Source organism: Ornithorhynchus anatinus, chromosome 1 (assembly GCF_004115215.2).
Source record: "Ornithorhynchus anatinus isolate Pmale09 chromosome 1, mOrnAna1.pri.v4, whole genome shotgun sequence".
Taxonomy (NCBI): Eukaryota; Metazoa; Chordata; class Mammalia; order Monotremata; family Ornithorhynchidae; genus Ornithorhynchus; species Ornithorhynchus anatinus.
In genome coordinates, this window is record NC_041728.1 from 37,692,283 (window position 1) to 37,712,393 (window position 20,111).

At 54.8% G+C, this 20,111-nt stretch overlaps 1 protein-coding gene across 1 annotated transcript; it reads left to right on the plus strand.

Annotated features, from left to right (window-relative positions):
- Window positions 1–9,670: 9,670 nt before the first annotated feature.
- On the plus strand, window positions 9,671–17,703 carry LOC114805400 (acyl-coenzyme A thioesterase 1-like). The gene is made up of 3 exons (XM_029071865.2): window positions 9,671–10,172; window positions 13,609–13,811; window positions 15,538–17,703. The coding sequence occupies exons 1-3, from the start codon at window positions 9,716–9,718 to the stop codon at window positions 16,141–16,143; spliced, it is 1,266 nt and encodes a 421-aa protein (XP_028927698.1). The 5' UTR covers window positions 9,671–9,715; the 3' UTR covers window positions 16,144–17,703.
- Window positions 17,704–20,111: the final 2,408 nt, after the last annotated feature.

The following is a 20,111-nucleotide window of genomic DNA, read 5'->3' on the forward strand; positions in this document are numbered from 1 at the left end:
AAGGTGTGGGTGGAAATACAGGATTTTTTAAAGAGTATCTAAACTGTGAGCTCGTTCTGGGCAGGGAAAGGGCCAACCCACTCTATTATATTGTGCTCTCCCAAATGCTTAGCTCAGTGCTCTGCACACAGTAAACGCTCAATAATTATGGTCGATTGATTAACTGATAGTAGAGTGCTTTGACCGCACTACCCAGTTATACCCGTCCTCATTGAATTCCTTTCATACGATAACCATAATTGTGATATTTGTTCATCGCTTACTGTGTGCCAAGCGCTGTACTAAGTGTTGCGGGAGAAATAAGACAATTAGGTTGGACACAGTCCTGTCAATCAATCAGTCAATCATGTTTAATTCTTTTCCTATGGTATTTAAGTGCTTACTATGTACCAGGCACCGTACTAAGCACTGGGGTAGATACAGCAGGGCGTAGCGGCCCGGGAGTCAGAAGGTCATGGGTTCTAATCCCGGCTTCACCACTTCTCTGCTGAGTGACCTTGGGTAAGTCGCTTCACTCTTCTGGGACTCGGTGATCTCAACTGTAAAATGGGGATTGAGACTGTGAGCTCCACGAGGGACAGGGACCGTGTCCAACTCGATTTGCTTGTTTCCACTCCAGCGCTTAATACAGTGCCTGTCACGTAGTCAGCGCTCAACCAATACCCTCGTTATACAAGCTGATTAGGTTAAACACAGTCTTAACCCCATTTTACAGATGAAGGGAACTGAGGCCCGGAGAAGTGGGGTGCCTTGCCCAAGACCACACAACATTCATTCATTCGATCGTATTTATTGAGCGCTTACTATGTGCAGAGCACTGTACTAAGTGCTTGGAATGTACAAATCGGCAACAGATAGAGACAGTCCCTGCCCATTGACGGGCTTACAGTCCAGATCCCTCTGACTCCCAGGCCCGTGCCCTACCCACTGGGCCGCGCTGCTTCTCCATCTATTGAGCACTTAACCCTGTCCAGAGCACTGTACTAAGCACTTGAGAAAGTACGCTATTCAATCCATCAATCACTCAATCACGGTGAAGCGTTAAGATGACGGAACTTTGATTATCTGGTGAGGCTGACAGAGCCGACTTCAGACGATAAGCGACTAAGCCTCAAGGGGACGTGGGGTTGGGGCTTCTTCAAGATGGCATCGGGTTGGCCCTCCTCAAACCTGGCTGTCAGCCGCAGCTGGAGCCAGGCCTCCCACGGCCCTTCTTGGAGAAGCAGCGTGGCCTAGAGGATAGAGCCCGGGCCTGGGAGCCGGAGGCCCTGGGTTCTAATCCCGGCTCCGCCACTTGCCAGCTCTACGGCTCTGAGCAAATCCTTCGCTTCTCTCTATCTCGGTATCTGCATCTGTAAAATGGGGGTTCAGTTCCTGTTCTCCCTCCCACTTGGACAGTGCCCTGCGCACAGTAAGGGCTCAACGAATACGACTGAATGAGTGAATGGGAGCCCCATGTGGGACAGGGGCTGTGTCCACCTGATTGTCTTCTGTCCGTACTTGGAAGAGTGCATGGCACGTGATCGATAGATACCACGATTATGATCAAGCACAGCACTCCAAGGAGGCCGTGTCACCGTCCTTTCGGGAGACGGCGGCAGGACAGGAGTGACCCGGCAGCAGGAAGTTCGTCTGGGTCTCGGAGCTCAGCCGCCTGAGGAGAGGGGTTAAAAGCTGCCCACGGGAATGGGCTTCCACAGAATGTTGGCTCGGGCACCGTTCAGTAAAATGCAGTATGTGTACGCGCAGCCCGCCGTGTTGGCATCGTGAAGAACGTGGAGGAAGGTGGCCCTTTAAACCCGGCCTCAGGGTGGTGGAATTGCCTTAAGCCTGCCCTAATCCGACTTGGGATCTTGCGGGGGGCTCTTCGGTACCCTGGTTCCAGGGCGTCCCGTGGGTGGCAGAGAACCAGCCGGGGAGAAACGGACGGGGAGAGCAAAGATAGTGTGCAGAGTAGAGGGAGACAGTCACTAAAAAAGACTCTTTCCATCCATTGGTAATAATGATAATGTTGGTATTTGTTAAGCGCTTCCTATGTGCAGAGCACCGTCCTAAGCGCTGGGGTAGATACAGGGTCATCAGGTTGTCCCACATGAGGCTCACAGGCTTCATCCCCATTTTACAGAGGAGGGAACTGAGGCCCAGAGAAGTGAAGTGACTTGCCCACAATCCCACGGCTGCCAAGTGGCAGAACCGGGATTCAAACCCATGACCTCTGGCTCCCAAGCCCGTGCTCTTTCCACTGAGCCACGCTGCTTCTCTAATATTCATTAGAGACTATAAGAATATAATATTTGTATTCATTCGGGTGTATTTATTGAGCGCTTACTGTGTGCAGAGCACTGTACTTTGTGCTTGGGAGAGTACAAAATAACCATAAATAGACCCGCTCCCTGCCCGCAACGAGCTTACTTCCTGGGCTTCGTGTGGGTGGCAGAGAACCAGCCGGAGTAGCAGACACAGAGAGCAAAGATAGTGTGGCAGAGAAGAGGGAGACAGTCACGAAAAGAGAGTTCCCTTTTGTCTTTTTGACTCTTTCCGTCCATTTGTAGGTGATGATGATGATGTTGGTATTTGTTAAGCGCTTACTGTGTGTGCAGAGCACTGTTCTAAGCGCTGGGGCAGATACAGGGTAATCAGGTGGTCCCACGTGAGGCTCACAGTCTTCCCTTCTGTCTCTCTGACTCTTTCCGTCCACTTGTAGTTCTCTCCCTGCGCATCCCGTGGGTGACAGAGAACCAGCTGGAGAATCCGAGAAACAGTAAGGCATAGTGAATGGAACACGGGCCTGGGAGTCAGAAAGTGATGGGTTCTAATCCCCACTCTGTTACTTGTGTGCAGTGTGACCATGGGCAAGTCACTTCACTTCTCCGGGCCTCGGTTCCCTCAACTGTAAAATGGGGGTTAAGACTGTGAGGCCCACGGGGGACAGGGACTGTGTCCAACCTGATCTGCTTGCCAGTGCTTAGTATGGCGCCTGGTACATAGTAAGTGTTTAACTAAACCACAATTATCATTAATTATTATTATCGTTATGGTTAATCAGAGACGGAGAGCAAACGTAGTGGCAGAGCAGAGGGAGACATTGATTTATTCATTCAAAGCGCTTAGTACAGAGCTCTGCACCCAGTGAACACTCAATACATACGATGGAATGAATTGAATGAATTTATCGAGCGCCTACTGTGTGCAAAGCACTGTACTAAGAGTTCCCTTTTGTCTTCTTTCACTCTGGTCCATCTGCATTTCTCTCCCTGCCTCTCTCCTCTGGGCCTTTTTGTGGTGAGAACCTGAAGGAATCGCCGAGAGATAACTGGGGGTGTAGCTGATGACTCCGAGGTTCCAGGGTACAGATCCGCTACCCGCGACTCAGGGGAGACCTGTATCGGTCCTCCTATCTGTGCCCAAAGAGTTGGGGCATTTAGTTTCCCTCGCAGGTGGTTTCTTCCTGTGAAACTCTCTGTGGGGGAAGGCTGTGGGTGGGCTGTGATGACCGCCACCAGAAATAGGCTGGGGGAGACATACCCTGGGTGGGGGGTCTGACTCCCCTGAGGTGAAGGATGTGGATGAGTGTTGCCCACAGAAGCCGGGGCATCTGACTTGCCTGAGGTGAGGGATGGGGGTAAGTGGCACCCACAGGAGTTGGGGGGTCTTACTCCCTTGAGGTGAGGGATGAGGGTGAGTGTGGCCTGCAGGAGTTGGGGGGCTCTGACTCCCCCTGAGGTGAGGGATGAGGGTGAGAGCTGCCCACAGCAGTTGGGGGGCTCAGACTCCCCTGAGGTGAGGGATGTGGGTAAGTGTCATGGGTGAGTGTCACCCACAGGAGTTGGGGGGGGGGGTCTTATTCCCCTGAGGTGAGGGATGAGGGTGAGTGTTGCCTGCAGGAGTCGGGGGGCTCAGACTCCCCTGACGGGAGGGAGAAGGTGAGTGTTGCCCACAGGAGTTGGGGGGCTCTGAGGTGAAGGATGAGGGTGAGTGTCGCCTGCAGGAGTCGGGGGGCTCTGACTCCCCTGAGGTGAGGGATGTGGGTGTCACTCACAGGAATTGGGGGGTCTGAATTCCCTCAGGTGAGGGATGCGGGTGAGTGTCACCCACACGGGTTGAGAGGTCTGACTCCCCTGAGGTGGGGGGATGACGATGATGGCATTTAAGCGCCTACTATGTGTCAAGCACTGTTCTAAGCGCTGGGGTAGATAGAAGCTAATCAGGTTGGACACAATCCCTGCCCCACATGGGGCTCACAGTCTTCCTCCCCATTTTCCAGATGAGGTAGTAACTGAGGCTCAAAGAAGTGAAGTGAGTTGCCCAAGGTCACACAGCAGACAAGCGGCGGAGCTGAGATTAGAACCCAGGATGTGGGGGTGAGCGCTCTTTATGGAGCTGCCGAGGCTCTTGGCCTCAGTCCATGTCCCGTCCATCCCACCACCAGCAGGAAGGGGACGATCAAGTCGAGAGATTCCCAGGTTCTGGACATAGAATGCGGCCAACAATTCTCAGAAATCCCGGCGCTTGCACAGTTTTGATTCTGCTCACAAATTAGGACGTTTCAATGCGCTTCTGTCGCGAAGCTTTGTTCCAAATCCCACCCCCAGCCATTCTACTTCACCCAGAATTTTCTGCCCCACTGGATCGCCTGAAAATATGCCAGGCTTACATCAGGGAACCTTTAATACTTAGCCAGAGAGTGTTTTCCTAAATAATTGAGAATGGGCTGTTCTTTAGTGCTAGCAGGTGACTTTTGAATGTCCTGGACTGAGTTATTACTTATTAATTTATGACTATTTTTTAACTTGAGAAGCATCATGGCCTAGTGGATGGAGCCAGGGCCTGGGAGTCAGAAGGTCATGGATTCTAATCCCGGCTCCACCTCTTGTGTGCTGTGTGACTTTAGGCAAGTCACTTCACTTTTCTGGGCCTTGGTTCCCTCATCTGTAAAATGGGGGTTAAGACTGTGAGCCCTATGTGGGACAGGGACTGTGTCCAACCCGATGCCACATGGGGCTCACAGTCTCCATCCCCATTTTTCAGATGAGGTGACTGAGGCCCAGAGGAGTGAAGTGCCTTGCCCAAGGTCACGCAGCGGACAAGTGGTGAAGTCGGGATGAGAACCCATGACCTTCTGACTCCCAGGCCCGGGCTCCAGACACTACGCCATGCTGCTTCTCAAGTTAAGAGTAGGTTACCGATGCAGTTTCTCAGGATTTGGCAAGAAACCGCCTATTCCCTCTACGTCCATTGACCCCTGAGATTTTTTTCCTTGAGCTTTGGAATCCCAAACTGTTTTCCAGATTACACAACTGGATCATGAGTTCCGGGTGGACTTAAGCGACCGACCATGCTAGGGCAGTGTGGCGGAAACGAGCCGAGCTCATTACTAGCTAGGGCCAAAGCGGTGCCCGAGAAACCATGGATGTGGAGTTGGAATTTCAATTAAAATGCTGTTTGCGCAAAAGCCCGGAAAGAAATTAAAGGGATGGCTCACTTTAAAAGAAATGATCCAGTCTGCACTGTCCCACAAGTATTTGCGGCTGAATGTGTCAGCTTATTGCTGTATTATCTATTTCTCGTTGCTCCACACATATTCATTCATTCATTCGACTGTATTTATTGAGCTTTTACTTTGTGAAGAACACTGTACTACGCGCTTGGGTGAGTACGTTAGAACATTCAACAGACACATTCCCTGCTCACAAGGAGCTTACAGTCTAGAGGGGAACAACCGACTTGCTATGCCTACCAGCTCTGGCTTTTACCCTCCCTAACATCCTTAGGACTACAATTATATACTTTACTCAATTACTTTTCTCAGTTATAGGAGGGGGATGATGATGATAGTATTTTCCAGGCATTGTGCTAATAATCAGAGAAGCAGTGTGGCTTAATGGTTAAACCCCAGGTCTGGGAGTCAGGGCGTGAGGTGAGGTAGGAAGGGGGCAAGGGGATGGAGGGTTTTAAAGCCAATGGAGGGGAATTTTTGTTTGACGCAGAGGTGGATGGGCAACCACTGGAGGTTCCGGAGGAGCGGGGGAAACATGGTCTGTACGTTTCTGTAGGAAAATGATCCGGGCACCAGAGCGAAGTACGGACTGGAGTGGGGAGAGGCAGGAGGCTGGAAGGTCAGCGAGGAGGCTGATCCAGTAATCCAAGCAGGATAGAAGCTCTTGGGATTAGAACCCAGAACCTTGTGACTCCCAGGCCCGTTGAGTGGACCTCAGGGTCCAAACCAAGCTAACCGGGACCTGGAGGAATCGGGTTAGTTTTGGGGGAGTGGCCTGTTACTTTGTAAACCTGAAGCTCCCTCTAGACGGTCAGCAGGGAATGTGTCTACCAACTCTATTGTACTGTATTCTCCCAAGAGCTTGGTAGGGTGCTCTGCACACAGTAAGTGCTCAATAAATCCTACTGATTGATTGATTGACGCTCTCCCTTGGGGCCCTAGACAGGTACAGACTGGAGACCCAAGGAATAGGGGTGGAGGAAACTCAACAGAAGGGCCAGAAGATGGCACGTTTCTTCAGGTGTGCACAGGTGTGCCCGAATCAATCGATGGTATTTATTGAGTGCTCACTATGTGCCGAACACTGTACCAAGGGCCCGGGAGACTACAATACGAAAGAATTCGCAGACTCTCTCCCTGCCCATAACGAGCTGATGGTCTGGAGGAGGGGACGGACATGAATACGAATTAAAAAGTCATTTGTAATTTAAGGCTCTCTACACAAGTACGGCCCGGTTGGCGGCGGGGCTGATATCAAATGTCCTAAGGTCACAGATCAAAGGGCATGGATGCCGCTGAAGGGGTTGTCTCTGTTGCCGAATTGTACATTCCAAGCGCTTAGTACAGTGCTCTGCACAGAGTAATGGCTCAGCAAATACTATTGAATGAATGAGAGCGAGGCCTGGGGAAAACAGGGCTTCAACTGGGAAGGCCTCTTGGAGGAAATGGGGCCTTAATGAGGTTTTGAAGGTGGGGAGATGGGTGTTCTGGCCTATATGGGGGGGAAAGGTGTTTCACGCGAGGGGGTCTGGATGTCCAAACTGCGATGCCCTTGGAAAGGAACCAAAATTGGAAGCCTCTGGAGGTTTGGCCTCGACCTTGGAATCTTCTCAATTGACCCGTGGAGCACTCCCTCAGCCCGTGCCATTTTCGGTTGGCAGGAACTGGGACTTTCCCCGACTTGAAAAAGAAAACCCGAATTTTAGTCCCGCTGAGATCATTCGCTTCCCTTGCCTTTTGGTCAAGGTTTCTCCAGAATAAAGCTCTGGGGCTTGAATTCTATCCCTCCCCAGCTCTGGAAGTGATCCAAGACTGGAAAGACGGCTACTTTCCCAAGGGACTTTCTGTCTCTTCCTCTAGCTGTCCATCCCCCGGCCCCCGCCTCCCTCTCCTCCCTTCTGTCCTTCTCCAGCCCGGCCCGCACGCTCCGCTCCTCGGCTGCCTCACTGGGCCTCCTTCTCGCCTGTCCCGCCATCCATCCATTCAATAGTATTTATTGAGCGCTTACTATGTGCAGACCACTGTACTAAGCGCTTGGCCCACGTCCTCCCGCTGTCCTGGACTGCCCCCCCCCACCAAACTAACTCCCTTCCCCCTTTCAAAGCCCTCCTGAGAGCTCACCGCCTCCAGGAGGCCTTCCCGGATTGCGCCCCCTGTTCCTATGCTCCTCCTCCCCATCACCCCCTTCTCCCTCTGCCCCATCCCCTGCCCCGCCCCTCAGCACTGTGTATCTTTATGCATATTTATGATTCTGTTCATTTTTATTAATGAGGTGTATAGAGCGATAATTCTATTTCTCTATTTGGATAAGAGAGCGTCCCTCGGGGAAGCCCCGCCCACGCAGCCTCCTCAGAGGAGCCCCGCCCATCGCTCCCCAGGGAAGCCCCGCCCACTTGACCTCCGCGAGGCCACACCCCCTCATCGGAGCCCCGCCCACCACCCTTGTAGAGGCCACGCCCACTTTACATCAGCGGAACCCCGCCCACCACCCCCTCATAGGGACCACGCCCACTTTACCTCAGCGAAGCCCCGCCCACACGAACTCAGCGTGACCACGCCCCTCACAACGGAGCCACGCCCCTCCTCAGGGGACCCCGCCCATCGCCCCTCATAGAAGCCCCGCCCACTTTCCTTCAGGGGGGCCCCGCCCCCCACAGAGAAGCCCCGCCCACTTTACCTCAGCGAGGACCCGCCCCCTCACCAGAGCCCCGCCCACCACCCCCTCCTGGAGGCCACGCCCACTTTACCTCAGCGAATCCCCGCCCGCACGAACTCAGCGTGACCACGCCCCTCGCAACGGAGCCACGCCCCTCCTCAGGGGACCCCGCCCATCGCCCCCTCATAGAAGCCCCGCCCACTTTCCTTCAGGGGAGCCCCGCCCCCCACAGAGAAGCCCCGCCCACTTTACCTCAGCGAGGACCCGCCCACTTCGCCACATCGAGCCACTGCATCTCCCCCAGCGCTTAGAACAGTGAGCGCTTAACAAATACCAACATCATTATTAATATAGTAGGCGCTCAATAGATACGACTGAGTGAATGAACTGGCCAGGCGGATGCCCCGCCCACCACCATCAGAGCCCTGCCCATCCTCCATCTATGACGCCCTGCCCACCGTCGCTCATTGGAGCCCCGCCCCCTGCCCCCCTCCCCCAGAACCCCGCCCATCGACGCTCATCGGAGCCCCGCCCACTGTCTCTCCCGTAGTCCCGCCCCCTCCCGGGAGCCCCGCCCACCGACGCGCATTGAAGCCCCGCCCACCGTCGCTCATTGGAGCCCCGCCCACCGACGCGCATCGAAGCCCCGCCCACCGTCACTCATTGGAGCCCCGCCCCCGTCCCTCCCCCAGAAACCCGCCCATCGACGCTCGTTGGAGCCCCGCCCACTGTCTCTTCCGTAGTCCCGCCCCCTCCCAGAAGCCCCGCCCACCGTCAAATCATCGGAGCCCCGCCCACCGTCACTCATCGGAGCCCCGCCCCCTGCCCCAGAACCCCGCCCATCGACGCTCATTGGAGCCCCGCCCACTGTCACCCGTAGTCCCGCCCCCTTCCAGGAGCCCCGCCCACCGTCACTCATCGGAGCCCCGCCCCCTTCCTCTAGAACCCCGCCCATCGGAGCCCCGCCCACTGTCTCTCCCGTAGTCCCGCCCCCTCCCAGAAGCCCCGCCCACCGTCACTCATCGGAGCCCCGCCCACTGTCACCCGTAGTCCCGCCCCCTTCCAGGAGCCCCGCCCACCGTCACTCATCGGAGCCCCGCCCCCTGCCCCAGAACCCCGCCCATCGACGCTCATCGGAGCCCCGCCCACTGTCTCTCCCGTAGTCCCGTCCCCTCCCAGAAGCCCCGCCCACCGTCACCCGTAGCCCCCGCCCCTTCCAGGAGCCCCGCCCACCGTCCCTCATCGGAGCCCCGCCCCCTTCCCCTAGAACCCCGCCCATCGACGCTCATCGGAACCCCGCCCACCGTCTCCCCGTAGTCCCGCCCCCTCCCAGGAGCCCCGCCTACTGTCCCTCCCCCATAACCCCGGCCCACGACGCTCATTGGAGCCCCGGCCGCCGTCAGTCATCGGAGCCCCGCCCACCGACGCTCATTGGAGCCCCGGCCGCCGTCAGTCACCGGAGCCCCGCCCACCGCCTCTCATCGGCTCCCCGCGGCCGCCCCGCCCCTCCCGGAGGCGGTGTCCCGTGGCCGCGCGCCCCGCGCCTTCCCGCGCCTCGGGCCATGGCGGTGAGCCTGAGCCTCCAGCCGTCGTCCCGCTGCCTGTGGGACGAGCCGGTGCGGGTGTCGGTGCGGGGCCTGCGGCCGGGGCAGGCGGTGACGCTGCGCGCCTCGCTCCGCGACGAGTCCGGGGAGCCGTTCCGGTGTCAGGGCCTGTACCGGGCGGACGAGGGCGGGCGGCTGGAGCTGGACCGCTCCCCGGCGCTGGGCGGCAGCTTCTCCGGCCTGGAGCCCATGGGGCTCATCTGGGCCCTGCAGCCCGCCAGGCCCCTGTGGCGGCTGGTCAAGCGGGACGTGCGGACCCCGTTCGCCGTCGAGCTGCAGGTGCTGGACGGACACGACCCCCAGCCCGGGCCCGTCCTGGCCACGGTCGTCCACGAGCGGGCCTTCGTGGCCCCGGGGGTCCGGAGGATCCCCCTGCGCCAGGGCCGCCTGCGGGCCACCCTCTTCCTGCCCCCAGGTCAGTGGTCGCCTCCCTCCGGCCCCCCCGCACCCCGATTGCACCGGGCTCACCGTCTCCGGGAGGGGAGCGCGCCTCCTTTTCATCCCCGCTTTGCAGGCGACCGAAACGGGGTCCAGGAAAGTCAGGCGAGGTCACCCGGCCAGCAAGAGGTCCAGCTCTCCCCCCGACCCCTCCCCCGAGCCTGCCCTCCCTAAGGTTGGTCTTTGGTAAGCGCTCACTACGTGCAGAGCACCGTTCTAAGCGCCGGGGGAGACACAGGGGAATCAGGCTGCCCCACGGGGGGCTCCCGGTCTTCATCCCCATTTTACGGACGAGGGAACTGAGGCACAGAGAAGTGACTGGCCCACAGTCACACAGCTGACAGGGGGCAGTGCTGGGATTCGAACTCAGGACCCCTGCCTCCAGAGCCCGGGCTCTTTCCCCAGCGCCACGCTGCTTCTCAATGATGTTGGTACCTGTTAAGCGCTCACTATGTGCAGAGCACCCTTCTAAGCGCCGGGGTAGATACAGGGTCATCGGGTCGTCCCACGTGAGGCTCGCAGTTCATCCCCATTTGACAGATGAGGTCACTGAGGCACAGAGAAGTGAAGGGACTCGCCCACAGTCACGCAGCCGACGAGTGGCAGAGCCGGGATTTGAACCCCTGACCTCTGCCTCCCAAGCCCGCGATCTTTCCACGGAGCGTGACCTCCTTCTTGCCTCATCCAACGGCTCCTACTCCCTCCCCATCCTCCTCCACCTCTCAGCTGCCTTCGACACCGTCGACCAGCCCCTTCTCCTCCACACCTTATCTCACCTTGGCAGCGTGGCTCGGTAGAGAGAGCACGGGCTTTGGAGTCGGAGATCACGGGTTCGAATCCCGGCTCTCCCACTGGTCAGCTGTGTGACTTTGGGCAAGTCACTTCACTTCTCTGGGCCTCGGCGACCTCATCTGTAAAACGGGGATTGAGACTGGGAGCCCCACATGGGATAACCTGATTCCCTTGTGTCTACCCCAGCGCTTAGCACAGTGCTCGGCACATAGTAAGCGCTTAACGAATACCAACATTATTATTCACGGACCGCGTCCTCTCCCGGTTCTCCTCTCATCCCTCCGGCCGGTCATTCTCGGTCTCCTTCGCGGGCTCCTCCTCCCCCTCCCATCCTCTAAGTCGAGGGTCAGTCCTCGGCCCTCTTCCGTTCTCCATCTCCACTCACTCCCTCGGTGAACTCATCCGCCCTCACGGCTTCGACTACCATCTCTACGCAGATGACACGCAGATCTCCATCTCCGCCCCCGCCCTCTCCCCCTCCCTTCGGGCTCGCATCCCCTCCCGCCTCCGGGACGTCTCCGCCCGGATGTCGGCCCGCCACCTAAAACTCACCGTGAGCGAGACCGAGCTCCTCATCTTCCCTCCGGAACCCGGTCCTCTCCCTGGCTTCCCTATCACCGTGGACGGTACGACCGTCCTGCCCGTCTCTCGGGCCCGCGACCTCGGTGTCGTCTTTGACTCGGCTCTCTCGTTCACCCCACGCATCCGATCCGTCACCGAGACCTGCCGGTCTCACCTTTATAATATCGCCGAGATCCGCCCTCTCCTCTCCACCCAGACGGCTATTTTACCGGCACGGGCTCTCATAATATCCCGGCTGGATTATCGCGTCAGCCTTCTCTCCGATCTCCCTTCCTCCCGTCTGTCCCCGCTCCGGTCTATTCTTCATTCCGCCGCCCGGCTCATGTTCCTGCAGAATCGCTCTGGGCATGTCACTCCCCTCCTCAAAAACCCCCAGTGGTTGCCTATCGACCTCCGCACGAAACCAAAACTTCTCACTCTGGGCTTCAAAGCTCTCCATCACCTTGCCCCCTCCTCCCTCACTTCCTTTTCTCCTTCTCCAGCCCATCCCGCACACTCCGCTCCTCCGCCGCCCACCTCCTCACCGTCCCCCGTTCTCGCCTATCCTGCCGTCGACCCCCGGGCCACATACTCCCGCGGTCCCAGAACAGCCTCCCTCCTCACCTCCGCCAAACTAACTCTCTTCCCCTCTTCAAAGCCCTACCGAGAGCTCACCTCCTCCAGGAGGCCTTCCCTGACTGAGCCCCTCTTTCCCTCTGCTCCTCGTCCCCTTCTCCTCCCTCCCACCCTCTGCTCTCCCCCCTTCCCCTCAGCACTGTGCATATTTGTATACATTTATTACTCTATTTTGTTAATGATGTGTATATATCTATGATTCTATCTTGATGATGTCTGCCCTTAGTAAGCGCTCAATAAATACAGTCGAATGAATGAATTAGAACCCTGGTCTCCTGACTCCTAGCTCCCTTCTCTTTCCACCTAAACCTGGACATGCCCCCCTCTAGACTGGAAGCTCACTGGGGGCAGGGAATGTCTCTGCTAATTCTGTTGTACTCCAAGTGTTTAGAACAGTGCTGTGATGATGATGATGGCTTTGTCAAGCAGCTACTATGTGCCGGACACTGTACTAAGCGCTGAGGGGGGATACAAGCAAATCTAGTCGGACACAGCCCCCGACCCACGTGGGGCTCACAGTCTCCATCCCCCTTTGACAGAGGAGAGAACTGAGGTTCAGAGAAGTGAAGTGACTTGCCCAAGGTCACACAGCAGACGAGCGGCAGAGCTGGGAGCGGAACCCGTGACCTTCTGACTCCCAGGCCCGGGCTCTGGTCACTACGCCGTGCTGCTTCTTGCTCTGCCCATAGTAAGTGTCCAGTAAATACCACTGATTGATTCTCCTGGGCTTAATTCAGCGCTCTGCACGCGCTAAGTGATGACTAAATACTGATTATGACAATGGAGCAGCAAGTATTCACGGATATAAAGATTGTAGTGTCACATACAAATACTGATCGATCTCAATCTTTGACCGTTCCGGCATAACAACTGTGGTTGTTAATCAGTGCTTGGCGTATAGTAAGCGCTTGACAAATACCATGATTATTATTAATCGTCATTGTCTTTGTGCCAACCTCTTTATTAAGGACTGGGGTAGATACCAGATAATCAGATAGCTCCCTAGACGGACTGTATCTATAGTAAGGAGGAGAAGAGTACTTAGAAGAATAATAATAATATTGGTATTTGTTAAGCGCTTACTATGTGCGGAGCACTGTTCTAAGCGCTGGGGGAAATACGGGGTCATCAGGTTGCCCCACCTGAGGCTCACAGTTAATCCCCATTTTACAGATGAGGTCACTGAGGCACCGAGAAGGGAAGTGACTCGCCCACAGTCACACGGCTGCCAAGTGGTAGAGCCGGGAGTCGAACCCACGACCTCTGACTCTGCTTAGAGGATCCACGAAATATCACATTTTAAGGTAGTTAAAAAATGGTAACGCTGAGGAAATAATCCAGACTCCAAAATTCACGACGACCTTTTGAGATTACTAATTAATGTTGGTGGTGGGTTTTTTTTTCTGTTCGGTCGATTCTTCCAGGAGCGGGACCCTTTCCCGGAGTTATTGACCTGTTTGGAAGTGGAGGTGGCCTCTGCGAATACAGGGCAAGCCTTCTGTCTGGGCATGGCTTTGCCACGCTCGCCCTGGCTTATTTCAAATTTGAGGATCTCCCAGAAGAAATCGGTGATCTGGATCTGGAGTATTTTGAAGAGGCCGTGGAGTATATGCTGCGACACCCGGAGGTGTGTGTCTCGGCTTGGCGCACCCCCCCCCTTGCCTCCCGCCTTTTCCGGGGCATTTGTTAGGTGCTCACTCTGTGCCAGACACTGTGGATGATGTCGAGGGTGTTTGTTAAACGCTTACTTTCCATTCAATCATTCAATAGTATTCATTGAGCGCTTACTCTGTGCAGAGCACTGTACTAAGCGCTTGGAATGGACAGTTAGGCAACAGATAGAGACAGTCCCTGCCCATTGACGGGCTCACTGTCTAATCGGGGGAGACAGACAAAAACAATGGCAATAAATAGTATCAAGGTAGCAATAAATAGAATCAAGTGCCCAGCACTGTGCTAAGCGCTGGGGGAGATGCAAGGTCATCAGGTTGTCCCCCGTGGGGACTTCATCCCCATTTTGCAGATGAGGGAACTGAGGCCCAGAGAAGTGCCGTGACTGGCCCAGGGTCACCCAGCTGACAAGTGGCGGAGCCGGGATTCGAACCCACGACCTCGGATTCCCAAACCTGGGCTCTTTCCACTAGGCCACACTGTTCTAAGCACTGGGGGCAGAATTCAAGTGTAACCAGTATGACTCAGTTCCGGCCCCACACGGGGCTCCCGGTCTTGATCCCCATTTTACAAATGAGGTGACCGAGGCACGGACAAGTTAAGTGACCTGGGGAAGCAGCGTGGCCTAGTGGGTAGAGCCCGGGCCTGGGAGTCAGAAGGACCTGGGTTCTCATCCCGCCTCCGCCACCTGTCCCCTCTGTCGACCTTGGGCAAGTCGCTTCACTTCTCTGCGCCTCAGTTCCCTCACCTCTAAAAGGGGAATTAAGACTGAGAGCCTCGATGCGGGACAGGGACCTTGTCCAACTCAATCAGTGTTTAATAATAACGTTGGTATTTGTTAAGCGCTTACTATGTGCAGAGCACTGTTCTAAGCGCGGGGGTAGATACAGGTTTAGACAGAAGCAGAGTGGCTTAGTGGAAAGAGCCCGGGTTTGGGAGTCAGCGGTCGTGGGTTCGAATCCAGGATCCGCCACTTGTCAGCCGTGTGACTTTGGGCCAGTTACTGCACTTCTCTGTGCCCCAGTTCCCTCGACTGTAAAATGGGAATTGAAACTGAGTCCCACGTGGGACAACCTGATCACCTTGGATCTCCCCAGCGCTTGGCACATAGTAAGCGCTAAACAAATTCCATTATAATTATTAACTGTGCCTGGCACAGAATAAGCACTTAATACCATTATCATTAAGCCCGTCCTCTCTGCCAACAGCCTAAACTCCTTGCTCCAAGCTGGAGTGGGTGCTGCTTCTACGGCCTGGAGACTTTTCTCTGGGACTTTAGAGATGCAGGCTGACCTATTAGAAAGAGCCCGGGCTTGGGAGGCAGGAGGACCCGGGTTCTAATCCCGACTCCACCTCTTGTCTGCTGGGTGACCTCGGCCAAGTCCCTTCCCCCCTCTGGGCCTCAGTCCCCTCATCTGGAAAACGGAGATGGCGACTGTGAGCCGTCTAGCTCATCTAGAAATTGGAGATGAAGACGGCGAGCCCCACGTGGGGCAACCCGATAACCCTGTATCTCCCCCAGCGCTTAGAACGGTGCTTGGCACATGGGAGGCGCTTAACAAACGCCGTCATTATTACTAGCGTTACTGTTAGGAGCTCGCGAGCTGCTGATCTAGATCGGAAATTCCATTTTCGAGACGATAACTTCCATTCTTCCCCCTGCTGCCATCCTCTCGCCCAAGGTCAAGGGTCCGGGCGTCGGGCTCCTCGGATTCTCCAAAGGGGGTGACCTGTGCCTCTCCATGGCGTCTTTCCTCAAGGGCATCGCCGCCACCGTCCTAATCAACGCCTGCACGGCCAACACCATGGGCACCCTCTACTACAAGGGCACGAGCCTCCCCGGCCTGGGCTTTGACCTCGCCCGGGTCAAGATGACCGAGTCGGGCCTCGTCGACCTCGTCGACATTTGGGAAAACCCGCTCGAGGAGCCTCACAGTCAGTCCTTAATCCCAATCGAGAAGGCCGAAAGCCCGTTTCTCTTCATCTTTGGCCAGGACGACCGTAACTGGAGGAGCGGATTCTTTGCCGACGCGGCCTCCCGGCGTCTGCAGTCCCACGGGAAGGGAAAGCCCCAGATCGTCTGTTACCCTGGAACCGGCCACTGCATCGACCCTCCTTATTTCCCCCCGTGTTTATCGTCCGTGCCTGGATTAGTGAAATACGGGGTGTTCTGGGGCGGGGAGGCAAGGAGGCAGTCCGCGGCCCAGGTGGACAGCTGGCAACGGATCCAGACCTTCTTCCGCAAGCACCTTAATAGTGACAAGGGTCCCCTCCAAAGCAAAATGTAGCATGATCGTGAGCTGGATTTAATCATCAAGCGCCTGATCTAGACTGTAGACCGCAATCTCACTGTGGGCAGGGAACTCTGATGTATTGTAATAATGCTAATGATGGTATTTTGGAAGCGTTTACTGCGTGTCAAGCACTGTTCTGAATGCCGGGGTGTTCTTGTCATCCAGTGCCGTCGAGTCGTTTGCGATTCATAGCGACTCTATGAATTTTCTCCGGAACGGCCTGTCTCCGGCCGTGATCCCTAACGGGTCTTCCGTTATCTTTGTTATGGACGCTGGGGTAGATACGGCTTAATCAGGTCGGACACAGTCCCGGTCCCACCTGGGGCTTGCCGTCTTAGTACTCTCCCAGGCGTCTAGTACGGTGCTCTGCACACTGTACGTGCTGAAGAAATGACTGATTGAGCTCATCGGGGAGGAGGTCTCTCCTAATGAAGGAAATCAACTCTCGCAATATTTCCAGGCTCCAGCTAAAAGTCATCGAACAGTAATATCGAGTGCGTACTCTGTGCGGAGCCCTGTGCTAAGCAGTGTGCAGAGCACTGGACTCAGTGCTTGGGAGAGGACAGTATAACCGCGTTGCCCACCTCCAGTCCCTCCCCACAGTGAGCTGGCGTTGTTAGGACTGAAGTTTTCGTCTCCGGCTAGACGACACAGTTTCAGTGCAATCAGAAACCCCCCCCAAATTAAAGCTCGAGTGGTTGAACATCAACACCTGAACTCAAGTAACGAGGTGATTTCAAGACCCGGCGACCAAACCGCTGGTCTGATGTGTGACCTTGGACGAGTCACTTCCTCTCTCTAGGCCTCAGTTTCTCCTCCCGCTGGAAAACAGGGATGAGGTAGATTGTGAGCCCGATGGGGGAAAGGTCTTCGTTTGATCTGCTAGCCTTCTTTCTACCTCAGTACTGAGCCACAACGAGTGGATCCTGGAGAAAGATCTGCCCCCCGATTTCATTCACTGCGCTTACTGCATGCAGAGCACTGTGCTGAGCGCTCGGGAAAGTACAATATAACAGTAAAGAGTGACGATCCCCGCCCTAAGCACATAAGCAACCTAATTTAGAAGTGGATGATTTCTGATGTCCCGGAGTTCAGGGCAGCTCATCCAGAATTATCGCCCAAGGAAGATCTCATCAGACTTTAAAAATTCAACGCATAGTGCACCCAGGAAGTGCTCAATAAATGCGACTGAATGAAAATGACAAAACAGACGGGTATTTATAAGTAGGGTATCGGTTAAGCGCTTACTACGTGCCAGGCACTGTTCTAAGCGCTGGGTACTAAAGGGTACCTCCACCATCAGCTAAGACTGAGTTAAAGAAATCTCACATTGATTTTTAAAGCGAGCGTATGAATTTATAAAAAATAGGCGTTCAGGGCTCCTGCGAGTACTTTGAAGACAAGAAGAAGGCTGTTGTGCCACCCAAGTTTTTCGATGAAGTTGAAAAACGACTAATGCGGTCAGCAGAACAGGTTTCTACTTGCATAAACTCATTTAATGTGATTTTTGTGTTTTGAATTGCTCCGATGACAAATTAAACCCTTTTTTCCCACCTAACTGTCTCATCGCTCGCCGGCCCCGTGGCAGCATGACCTAGTGGCAAGATCCCGGGGCCTGGGAGTCAGAGGTTGTGGGTTCTAATCTCGGCTCCATCGCTTGTCGGCTGTGTCACCCTGAGCAAGTCGCTTCACTTCTCTGGGCCTTAGTGACCTCATCTGTAAAATGGGGAGTGTGAGCCCCATGTGGGACAGGGACTGTGTCCAACCTGGTGACTTGTCTCTACCCCAGCGCTCGGCATATAGTAAGCGCTTAACAAATACCGTAATCATCGTTATCCTTGACTCCCCTCTTTCTTTTTCAAGCCGTTAAAGTCTGCCACCCAACCCTGACCGTTCTTCCCCCTCCGCTTCTCTAACATCTGCTCCTTCCTCTCTCCGTTTACCACCATCACCCTTCATATCTCAACGCCACCACTGCATGGGCCTCTTTTCAGACCTCCCTGCCTCCAGTCTCTGCCCTCTCCGCTCCACCTTTCGACCTTCTGCTTCGTTTTTCTAAAACGTTATTCTGCACGCCTCTCCCCGCTCCTCAGAAGCCTCCCTGGCCGGGCCGTTCATCCCTTTTTCAAGCAGAGAGTCCTCACCGTTGGCTTTAGGACAGCCGAATGAGCGAAGGAACGCATGTCTCCTCACAGTTTGACGCCGCTCTTCCACTACACAAACGCAGTTCCTTGCGAGCCAACCTATGCCCCGTGCTTCGTTCTCCTCTGTTTCCCTGGCTACCCCTTGCTCACCATCTCCCTTCTACTTCATTCCCTCAGTCGCATTTATCGAGCGCTTACCGTGTGCAGAGCACTGGACTAAACCCCTAGGAGAGTACCGCACAACAACATGACAGACACGTTCCCCGCCCACGATGTTCTGATCTGCTTGGGCCCGTCCGGGAAGCACAGGGGCGAGGGGATAGAGATGCGCCCAGCTTGGGATCAACAGTTTCCACGCTTTCAGGGAAAAGATTCCCCACCACACAGGCCGGTTCTGGGAGAGTGGTCCAGGAGGAGGAGATGGAGGAAGGGAATGAGACAAGAAAACAGCAGGCAAGGGGCTTTGCAACTCCGGCACCCTCTTTGCCCCCTTTCCCAAGTGAACCGAGAATAAATTGGGAAGCGGAGTCGCCTGCTGGATAGGAAATGGGTCTGGGAGACGACCAGAGACACATCCTGAACTTTTGGGTAGGAAAACGATCCGGGCAGCAGAGTGCAATACGGACCGGAGCGGGGAGAGGCAGGAGGCCGGGAGGTCAGCGAGGAGGCCGAGGCGGTCATCCAGGCGGGAGAGGACGAGTGAGTGTAATGATGAGGTAGCATTTTGGATGGACAGTGCTCTGCACACAGTAAACACTTATCGAAAACCCTAAAAAAACTCATGACATTTCCCATCACCACAGAAATCAGGAATTAGAGGGAAAAGAGCATCAATTTTGGACTTGCCCGGGGAGGCGGCCCAACTTAACTTTGGTTGGCTTCTGAGGGCGCCCAGGCCTGAGAGTCAGAAGGTCATGGGTTCTAATCCCGGCTCCGCCACTTGTCTGCTGGGTGTCCGTGGGCGAGTCACTTCACTTCTCTGCGCCTCAGTTCCTTCATCTGTAAAATAGCGATTAAGACTGTGAGGCCCCAAGCGGGACAGGGACTGTGTCCAGCTGGAGAACTGTACCTTCCAAGCGCTTAGTACAGTGCTCTGCACACAGTTAGCGCTCAATAAAGACGATTGAATGAATCTAGCCCAGGGTTTACGACAGGGCCTGGCCCCTAGTAAGCACTTAGCAAATACCCCAAAGAGGATTATTGTTACTACTCTCCCCAGTGTTTAGTACACTACTCTGCACACAGTAACCGCTCAATACATACGACTGACAGGGCCTACAACACATTAGGAGCTTAACAAAAATCCTAAAAAAACCGAGGGCATTTCCCAACATCACAGAAATCAGGAGTTAAAGGGAAAAGGGCATAAACTTTGAGTTCGTCGAGGTTAGGGATGTGTCTGTTTGTTGTTCTCTTGTACTTGCCCAGGCGCTTAGTACAGGGCTTGGCACACAGTAACAGATCAATAAATACGATCGAACGAGTGAATGAATAGCAAATGAATGCATGAATGACTTAGCCAGTGGATGCCGCCAAACTTAGCTTAAGTGAACCTAAGTGAATTAGTTAATTAGCCTAATTTAGCTTAGATTTAGCCCTTAATTTAGCCCAATTCAGCTTAGTTGATCTGTTTAGTTTCATTTAATTTAGCCCCATTTATCTCAGTTTAAGCTTCATTTAACTTTAACTTAATTTAGCCTAATTTAGCTTAATTTATCTCAGTTGAGTTTAATTTAACAGTTTAGTTTAATTTAGCCTCCCTTAATTTAGTTTAATTTAACTTAATTTGGCTTACTTTAATTTAGCCCAATTTATCTC

Bases quoted from the DNA above. Each gene is read 5' to 3' on its own strand.
- LOC114805400 (XM_029071865.2), top strand. From the start codon at position 9,716: ATGGCGGTGAGCCTGAGCCTCCAGCCGTCGTCCCGCTGCCTGTGGGAC. The intron at 10,173-13,608 runs GTCAGTGGTCGC...CGATTCTTCCAG, and splicing joins CACCCTCTTCCTGCCCCCAG to GAGCGGGACCCTTTCCCGGA. The intron at 13,812-15,537 runs GTGTGTGTCTCG...CTCTCGCCCAAG, and splicing joins ATATGCTGCGACACCCGGAG to GTCAAGGGTCCGGGCGTCGG.